This window comes from Harpegnathos saltator, unplaced genomic scaffold (genome assembly GCF_003227715.2).
Source record: "Harpegnathos saltator strain DR-91 unplaced genomic scaffold, Hsal_v8.6 scaffold215, whole genome shotgun sequence".
NCBI lineage: Eukaryota > Metazoa > Arthropoda > Insecta > Hymenoptera > Formicidae > Harpegnathos > Harpegnathos saltator.
In genome coordinates this window covers 2,272-11,974 of record NW_020230001.1, presented here as the reverse complement: position 1 = coordinate 11,974, position 9,703 = coordinate 2,272, and the positions used below count along the sequence as shown (strand labels likewise).

At 56.9% G+C, this 9,703-nt stretch overlaps 1 protein-coding gene across 1 annotated transcript; it reads right to left on the bottom strand.

Moving 5' to 3' along the window:
• Window positions 1-6,249: 6,249 nt before the first annotated feature.
• Window positions 6,250-7,146, bottom strand: LOC112588427 (WAS/WASL-interacting protein family member 2-like). Its single transcript, XM_025298358.1, has one exon. It carries the CDS (start codon window positions 7,144-7,146, stop codon window positions 6,250-6,252), a length of 897 nt encoding a protein of 298 aa, XP_025154143.1.
• Window positions 7,147-9,703: the final 2,557 nt, after the last annotated feature.

Genomic DNA, 9,703 nt, shown 5'->3' with positions numbered 1-9,703 from the left:
GCCGACGATGTCATATTCCGTCGGCCCGTGCCATATGGTGCTCCTCCGGGGGAACTCGGAGGCTCCCCCTTGCCGGGGGGATGCGGGCATGCCCGGGCACCGGAGCCGTGCAGAGTGGTGGGTTACAAACCAAAATGACTGATTCCTCTTATAATTCTTCTTCCTCGGACCTGGACAATATTAAGACGACCCTGGCAACGCAAAAGGACACGTATAACTTGGAGCGAGCATGCAGCTCCAAAAGGAAGGACGGGGATATCCCGGAGAGCCAACCGAGCACGAGCCGGTTGCCGAAAAGGGAGGGATTGCGAAGTGCCAACAAAGGCAAGCAAAGGAAACCCCGAGACAGGTCGAGCTCGTACTCGGACGAGGGTGAACCCACACCCTCGGCCGAAGTCACATCCTCGGACGAAGACCACCCCGAAGGGAAGTGGGACATCCCCACTAAGTCTAACGGGGAAACGGATGACGAAAAGTTTGCCGAGAAGGCAACTCGTCCGAAGGGAAGACCCCGTACAGCAGGGGAGTACGAGAAGAAGAAGATATTCTTGGCCAAGAAGGAAAGTTTACTGAAAACCCAGAAGGAGGAGAGCCTGATAAAGGGACTCGAAAATCCCACGCAGGCCTTTCAAGACTGCTCGCTTAATAGAAAGTATAGAGCAGAACTCCATAGAATGACGGAGGATATGGAGAATGCTCCCTTCAGGGACGTAGCTGCCTCAATCCTGGAAGCGGCTACCAAAATCCTGGGATTCTCAGTTCGGTCGAGAAACTTAAAAGGGACATATGTGAAAATGCTACGAGATGCATCGGCGGCTATTACAGCAGGGACGTCGACACTCGAAAAGAGAATGGCCATGGGACCAGGCGGGGAGGAGATGGATCTCCTGGACGAGCTCAGGGAGGAAAATCGTCAGCTCAAGGCATCACAGGAGCAGATGAAAAAGGAGATGGAGGAGATGAGGGAAACGCTCCAGAACATAAGGAAAACACCACCAGCGAGGGCGGTGTCCCCCTCGCACCTGGAGCGCGGACAGGAAACACGTCCTGGTATAAAGAAGGCACCAACATCAATGGCGGTGGCCTCCTCGCCCAAGGCATGCGAACAAAATGTATTCCGTGGTGTAAAAAGGGTGCTGTCACCCGAGACGGCAACCCTCTCGCCCACGGAATACGTGAGTGAAGAGGAGAGGAGAAAAGGAACAAAGGAGAGGAGAATATTGCCTCCTTCCATAGATATGGAGGAAGAAGAGGATATGGTGGTTGGGGCAATCGAGGTTCAACGAGGGCTGATAAGAACAAACATGCACCCCAAAAAGGAAGGGAAGCCAAGGATCAGGGAAGACGTGAAACTAAATACAAGAGTGAGAGTGGATAGAGGAAGCCCACCAAGGAGAACCGAAAAGGAGAAAATTACTTCCATAGTCGAGGAGGCTATGAAACTATGGGAGGACAAAAACAAAAACAAGGCAGACCAGGGTCGCAACATAGAAACTGCCCACAAGAAAGAGAAAAAGAAAGGGGGAGTGCCAAACGGCCAAAAAAAAACAGGGGCCGCGACAACAGCCCAAGGCTCCACCACCACCCCCAAGTGAGGAATACCCACCCTTACCGCAAAGGCCACCGAGGTTCAGCTCAGAACCTCAGGAATCCTGGGCAACGGTGGTTGGCCGAAAGGAAAGAAGGAGAGAAAGAAAAGAAAAGAATGAAGGGAAGGGCTCTCCGCAAATAGTGGTAAAGGAGAAAAGCGCGAACAAAAAGAGCAAAAGGAGAGTCCCTAACACCGCGGCGATCTCAATCTCCGCGGAAAAAGGGGGGTATAAGGAACTCTTAACGGAGGCGAAAAAGAAAATTAACATAGACGAACTAGGGATCTCCAAGATCAGGACGAGACAAGGTGTCACGGGAGCCCTGATCTTGGAGATCCCAGGTGAGGACCGCAACATACATGCGGACAACCTCGCCAAAAAACTAAGCGAGGTACTCGCAGAAAAGGCGAAAGTGACCCGCCCACAAAAAATGGGGGAGATAAGGGTCAGGGGCCTAGAGGTGTCCACCTCAGAGGAGGAGGCTGCGCAGCGGGTGGCCCAAGCCGGTGGCTGCAGAGTGGCGGAGGTCCAGACGGGAGTCATAAGGACCACACCATCGGGCTATAGATCGCTATGGATGAGGTGCCCGCTCGCAGCAGCCAAAAAAGTGGCGGAGAAGGGGACTTTATCTCTGGGGTGGACGCAGGTCAAAATAGAGCTCCTGGAATCTAGGCCCCTGCAATGCTACAGGTGCCTTGAGAGAGGACACGTGCAGCAAAATTGCAGCAACAAGGTGGACAGGAGAAACATCTGTTACAGGTGTGGAGAGACGGATCACCTGGCCCGCAGCTGCACAAAAGCAGCGAGGTGTGCTGTGTGCGCTGCGGCGGGAAAACAGGCGGGTCACCGAATGGGGGGGCCGGCGTGTCGCCCCCCCAACAAGAGGAGGAATCAAAAGAGGGATGAGGGGCAGGAAGCGGAGGCAGCCGCACCAATGCCACCAGCCCCCCCTTCTCCCTCTAAGGAGAGAATAGATGAAAGAGGGGACAAAGAGCAAGAGCCCTCCCCATCCATAGAATCCATGGGACCAGCTACCCCGATAAATGGACCACAAGAGAAAGGGGAGGATATGGATATCGAAAGGAGGGGAGAGAAGAGGCAGCGACCCGCAAGGAGAAGCGGGAGTGAGGAAGAGGAGGGGCCCGTGGAGAAATTGCTTATACACCTGTAATGGATACACGGCTCCTCCAAGCAAATCTGCACCGCGCTCGGCAGGCACTACCGCTTTTCGAGCATACCATGACCGAGCGCGGTGCGGGATTGGGAATTGCGGCGGAGCCCTACAGAGTACCCAAAAACCATCCGAGATGGTTCGGGGACAATCTGGGCTCCGTCGCAATCATTTGGAAAGCGGGCGGAAACTCTCCCCCCGCTACCTATGTGGGTAGCGGAGAGGGATTCGTCGTGGCCAGGTGGGGTGCCCTGATAGTGGTCGGGGTATACCTCCCCCCAACAAAGAGCCTGGACTTTCCTAGCTTTAAGTCCAGGCTCCGAGACATGGGGAGGGCCGTTAGACGGCACCTCCCCGAACCTGTCATCATCGCCGGGGACTTCAATGCGAAGTCGGAGACGTGGGGATCCCGGGATGGTGACAGGAGGGGGGAGGAGGTGGAAGACTGGGCCGCGGGCCTTGATCTGCACCTGCTGAACGAGGGACGCGAATCGACGTTCGTAGGGTCGCGGGGAGAATCGATCATCGATCTCACATGGGCTTCCCCCGCGGCCCTGAAGCGGGTGCGGAGTTGGAGGGTGGCGGACGAGCTCGAAGCTCTTTCAGATCATCTCTTAATAGAGATGGAGCTGTCCGTCACCCCCGAGGGCCTGCGGTCCAAGCAACCCCGAATGCAACCCCGACCGGGGAGATGGTCCCTCAACAAACTGGACAGGGAAGCACTGGACATCTCCCTAGAGGCTGCCACCTGGCCACGGCAGGAAGAGGGGCGGGACCTCGACTCTGAGGTTATGGCAATTATGGAAGTCGTCGCGCATGCGTGCGACGAAGCCATGCCCAGAGTCAGGTCCTGCCCCAAAAGGTCCGCCTGGTGGTGGACCGACGCCATAGCCGATCTCCGGCACAAGTCGGTCCACCTCAGGCGGGCCTTTAGGAGGGTCCGTAACGACCCTCACTCGGACCCCGAGGCTGTTCTGGCTGCCCGGAGGGAGTTTTGCCTAGCGGCGGCATCCCTCAGAGATGCGATTGGGGCAGCCAGAGGAAAAGGGTGGGACACCCTCCTCCTCTCGCTGGACGCGGATCCGTGGGGGCGTCCATACAAAATGGTGATGAACAAGCTGAAACCATGGACGCCCCCGCTAACGGAGACGCTCGACCCCCGGTTCTTGGAGCGGGTCATGGGGACCCTCTTCCCGGTCAGGGAAGGGGACCCCATGGGCCCGTACGTTGCACCCACCCCTGAACAACAAGGGGTGGTACCGGGGGTCACCGAGGAGGAGGTGGCCGGGGCCATCAAAAGGGTCAAAAGCCGGAAGGCGCCAGGACCCGATGGAATCCCCGGCCGCGTCCTTACCCTGGCCTCGGGGTACCTAGGCGGAAGGCTCGCGAGGATCTTCTCGCGAGCATTGAGGGAACGAAGGTTCCCCCCAGTCTGGGGGAGGGCCAATGTGGTCCTCCTCCGTAAAGAGGGCAAACCGGAGGACACCCCCTCCGCATACCGGCCCATATGTCTCCTGGACGAGGCGGGCAAGCTCTTCGAGCGTGTCATAGCTGCCCGCCTCGTGGAGCATATGTCCCGGATAGGTCCGAACCTTGACGACGGCCAATACGGCTTCCGGGAGGGACGTTCTGTAACGGTCGCGCCTCCAGGCTCGGTTGTTTCGGGTAGATCCGGCCCTGTGGCTTGGATCGCGGTTTGCGAGCCGACCACAGGAAAGATTTTCAGGTGAAGGTGTGTGTGGTGTGTGTATGTGTCAATAAAGGAAGACAAAATAAGTATAACACAATAAGTCTTTATTTGGTCGCACGCTACGACCGCGTGTTGCGGCGCGACGTCCCAATGTTTGGGTGTTAGAGGATTGCGTGAATCGTTTCCGCGGACACTACGAGCCCCGCGGGGTCACCGTGGTTGGTGAGCGATTTGCTTGGAGCTTACTTTCGGTAATTAGTTCAGCCGGCGCGTGACCCGCAATGAGGGTCGAGCCGCTGATTAGTGACCGCGCGATGTGTATTCCGGTGTGGTTTAAAGCGCTAGTTTGCGTGATTCGGCACGCGACTTGACGACAGGTTGAAAAAAAACGGCGCAAGAACGCGTCGCGACACGTCGCGCTCGCTTTTGTCCTCGGCCGCGGCGTTGGTCGCCCCGGGGGTCGAGGGGTACGGGCGATGGGAGGATTCCGGGTGTGCTGGACCGACGCGTCAACTCCCAGCTGATCAGCTCTGGCCTTCCTGGCGTCCTATTTGGTGAAATTATGAAAGAGATATCGTGAGATCGTTCCGGTGAACACACCGGAGCGACGGCAAACTCGCCGTCCGATCCTTATATCGTAAAGACAGCACAACAGAAAATCGTTCTGGTGAACACACCGGAGCGACGGCGAACTCGCCGTCCGATCCTTATACCGCGGAGACGGCACGAAATATCGCAAAGACGGTACAAAATAAGACCGTTCCGGTGAACACACCGGAGCGACGGCGAACTCGCCGTCCGATCCTTATATCGCGGAGACGGCACGAAATATCGCAAAGACGGCACAAAATAAGACCGTTCCGGTGAACACACCGGAGCGACGGCGAACTCGCCGTCCGATCCTTATATCGCGGAGACGGCACGAAATATCGCAAAGACGGTTCGAACGAAGATCGTTCCGGTGAACACACCGGAGCGACGGCAAACTCGCCGTCCGATCCTTATATCGCGGAGACGGCACGAAATATCGCAAAGACGGCACAAAATAAGACCGTTCCGGTGAACACACCGGAGCGACGGCGAACTCGCCGTCCGATCCTTATATCGCGGAGACGGCACGAAATATCGCAAAGACGGTTCGAACGAAGATCGTTCCGGTGAACACACCGGAGCGACGGCGAACTCGCCGTCCGATCCTTATATCGCGGAGACGGCACGAAATATCGCAAAGACGGTTCGAACGAAGATCGTTCCGGTGAACACACCGGAGCGACGGCAAACTCGCCGTCCGATCTTTATAGCGCAAAGAACAGGTATTATTAATCACCGTCGTAGACGGCCTGGTAACTCACTTACGAGTTTCGGCAGAAGCTTCTCGGTTGATCCTCTCTTGGAAAGAACTAGTCGTGGAGACGGAACTCTGGAGACTCTCCTCTTGTCAAAATCTGCCGGGGTTATATACCCGAGATTTTGGGGCTTCGGTTTTCTTCGCCCTTAATCGGAGTTAATTCCTTTTTAATCGGAATTAATCGTGATTATGCGGCGTTTGCCGAATAACTTCGGCGGGGCCGCTCGCTCGGTTCGGCGGCCGATCGTGCCCGAGCGTCGTTGCCGGGTAGTCGGGCATCTTCGGCCGAGCGCGATGTGTCGGCGCGGTGTCAGCGCGGGTCGGGGGGTGTGCGCTCAGCTGACTGTCGCGTGCTACTAGGTGGCAGTCAGCGTAACGGCACAAAAATCTTTGTGTCGTTACACCACCCCCCCCCTTTTTCCTTGTTTTCCTTCCTTCTGGCATGGAGCTTTTAACCGGGGATACGGTTGGCGGTACGCAACTGCCCGTTGCGCGTGAACCGCAGGCTCCACCGTCCGGTCAGCGTCCGTAGACGGTATTTCCGGGAGACCCGAACGGAAAAATATGGCACGTGCCATATTTCGCCGGTTGGCAGCAAGATGGGCACTGGCGGCGGTAGTGCGGGGCCTTGTACCGGTGGCTGGATGGAGGGTTGCACCCTGGCTTGCGGTGGCGGGGTGTCGCGGAGGAGTCGCATGGTGCCTCTGAATGGCACGTTACTCCTGATCACCGGTCCCGGCTGGATGTTGCTCATTGGAGTTGGTGGCTCGTCCTCGCCCAGCAGTGGCATGTCGCGAGGTGGCGGCGCTGGGGCCGTCGAGGAACCCTCCTCTTGCTCGTCGAGCGTGATGACCGGAATAGTCCGCCTGGTGGTCGTGGTGGATACGACGACGGAAGGGGGGCCTCCGTGCGGGGCCTCGTTCTCGCGTCTTCGTGCCACGTCAACAAGCCCGGGTGGCGCTGGGCGAATCTGGGGCCCTTTCCTCGGCCGGCCGATTCGGCGTCCGAGCGTTGGTGGTGCGGGCTTTTGCCAACTCTCCCTTTTCCGGGTGGTCGGTTCCTTGACCTCCCTCTGGAGGCTAGGACCGGGCTTGGCGGTTATAGGTGCCAGCGGTGGTGGTTCGGTCGTTGAGACGCGGATGACCGTCGGCGGGGCCGCTGCGGGTGCCGGAAGTGCTGGCGGTGGTCCGTTCGGATCTTCGGGGCGATGCTCGGCAGAGGTCCCCCCTCGGTCTGGCGGGCTTCCCTTTTCCGCAGTCTCCGTGACCCGGCGCCATACGGCGGCGGCGTCGTCGTCGGTTTTGAGCAGAAGCTCGGCCAGCTCGTCGATATAGTTGTCTAGCTCCATATTAACGATTGACTGTCCCGCATGCCTGATCCTCTCCGCTTTTATAGTCGTTAGGCTCGAAATTACGGCTTGCTTCGGGGAGATCGGTCAATCTTCTGGTTGGTCGTTGTTCGTTATCGTTTGTTGGGAACGTGATCGTGTTGATTTCTCGGTCTTTGTTACTCGGTGCGGCGCGCATGTCGTGCACGTGTATGTTTTTATAAATTCGGCCTCGTTCGTCTTTCAAATCGACGATTACTGGAGAATGTATTTTCTTTACGGTGAACGGTCCGCTATATTTTGGCGCAAGTTTGGCATTGAATGCCTTCGTCTTGTCGGATTGAAGGTGTTCCTTTTTCCACACTGTTTCTCCGAGTTGTGGGCGCCATGCTCTCCTCCGTAAATTGTAATGAGATTCCTGTCGTTGAAATGCTTGTGCGAGATGCATTTTCACGAGCTCGTGGGTTTCAGTTAGTACCTTCGCCACGGTGGAGGGTGGCGGAACGGGAGGTTTGTCCCTTCGGTCTTCTTGGTGTGGTCGGGCCAGTTCGCGTCCGTGATTCAGGAACGCTGGGCTGAATCGGGTAGCGTCATGTTGGGCGGTATTAAATGCGAATCGGAGGGCGCCCAAGTGTTCGTCCCAGCGGCGATGCCTTTTATCGATATATTGGGCGATCATTGTTTTGATAGTGCGATTGGTACGCTCCACGGGATTGCACTGTGGTGTGTAGATAGGTGTGGTGCGGTGGCGGATGCCAAAATTTTTGCACATCTCCTGGAATTCCTTGGCACTAAACTGTGGGCCGTTGTCGGAGATAATGGTGTCCGGGCATCCGTGTCGATAAATAATGATGTCGATGATGTGGGTCACGATTACTGGGGCCGTTGCCACTCGAAGTGCTTTGACTTCCAGCCATTTGGTGAAGCGGTCCTGCATGGTAAGTAACCACGTGTGCCCTTGACGAGAACGTGGCAAGGGTCCCACCAAGTCGATGGCCACCTGCTCCCAGGGGTGCTTCACTGCTGTGGCGTGGAGTAGGCCGGGTGGTTTCTGTTGTCCGGCTTTGTGTGCTAAACAGGTGGGGCACTTTCGGACATACTGGGCGATATCGCGGGCCATGCCGGGCCAGTAGTAGTGTTCGCCGATGCGTATGATGGTTTTGGCGATGCCGAGATGTCCGGCCGCGGGATCGTCGTGCATTCGTTTGAGCGTTAATGTTCTTTCGGTTGTCGGTAGGCATCTCTTCCATTGTGCGGCGGTTGGCACTTCCCGGAAGTCGAGATTATGTAGAAAATGTCGGAACACGTGGCCGTCTCGCAGGTCGTAATCGGGATGTGCGTCTGGGTGTGCGGTGACCTGGGCCTTGAGGTTCTCGTACCAGGAACAGGTCGGATGGCTGGTGATAACGGCCACTTCAGGTTCTCGGGACAGGGCATCGGCTACCTGGTTACTGGATCCGCGTCGGTAGCGGATCTCGAAGTCGTATTGTTGGAGTTCGAACTTCCAACGTCCGAGCCGGCCGGTCGGTGATTCAATTTTCTGCAGCCACTTCAGCGACTGGTGGTCGGTGAGGACGGTGAATGTGTACCCTTCGAGGTATTCGCGCATCTTGCGGATGCCCCAGACCACGGCCAGGCACTCCAGTTCGGTGGCGCTATAATTCTTTTCGGCATTGTTCAGGGTTCGACTGGCGTAGGCGACGACTTTTTCTCCCTCTTCAGTCTCCTGGGTCAGTACGGCTCCCAGGCCGGACTGGCTGGCGTCGGTTTGGAGAGTGAATCGTTGCGCAAAATCTGGACAGGTCAGCACTGGTGCGGTAATGAGAGCGTCTTTTAGTCGTTGGAAGGCGTCGGCCTCCTCGTCGTGCCACCTCCATCGTTCTTTCTTCTTGGTCAGCCGCGTGAGTGGGGCTGCGAGCCGGGAGAAATTCGGTACGAAGCGGCGGTACCACGATGCTAGGCCTAGGAATTGTCGCACTTTCTTCACGTTGGTGGGTGTGGGCCATGCGGCAATAGCGCTGGTCTTCCCAGGGTCGGTGTGGATGCCTTCCTTGTTGATCAGATGACCGAGGTATTTTATCTGGGCGCAACAAAACTGGCATTTGTCGACGTTGAGTCGCAGCCGGGCCTCCCGAAGGCGACGAAACACTTCACGTAAATGAGTGAGATGCTCCTGGAAGGTGTTACTCAGCACGATGATGTCATCGAGGTACACCAACACGTTTGGTTCGAGGTCCGGGCCGAGGACAGTGTTGACCAATCGCTGGAAGGTGGCGGGGCAGAGTGTAGTCCGAATGGCAATACCCGGAACTGCATGAGTCCGCGCCCGGGTACCGTAAAAGCTGTGATTCCCTTGCTGTTCGGAGTGAGCGGTACTTGCCAGTACCCGTTCTTTAAGTCTAAGGTGGATAGGTATTTGGCCCCTCGCAGTTTATCCAGGGTAGCTGTGATTTGTGGCAACGGGTATGCATCTCTTTCGGTGACTTCGTTGACTTTCCGAAAGTCAATGCAAAATCGATAACCGCCGTCCTTCTTCCTTACGAGTACCACAGGGGAGCTCCAGGCACTGCTGGACGGT

Coding starts and splice junctions, on each gene's coding strand:
- LOC112588427 (XM_025298358.1), bottom strand. CDS start 7,146: ATGGAGCTAGACAACTATATCGACGAGCTGGCCGAGCTTCTGCTCAAA.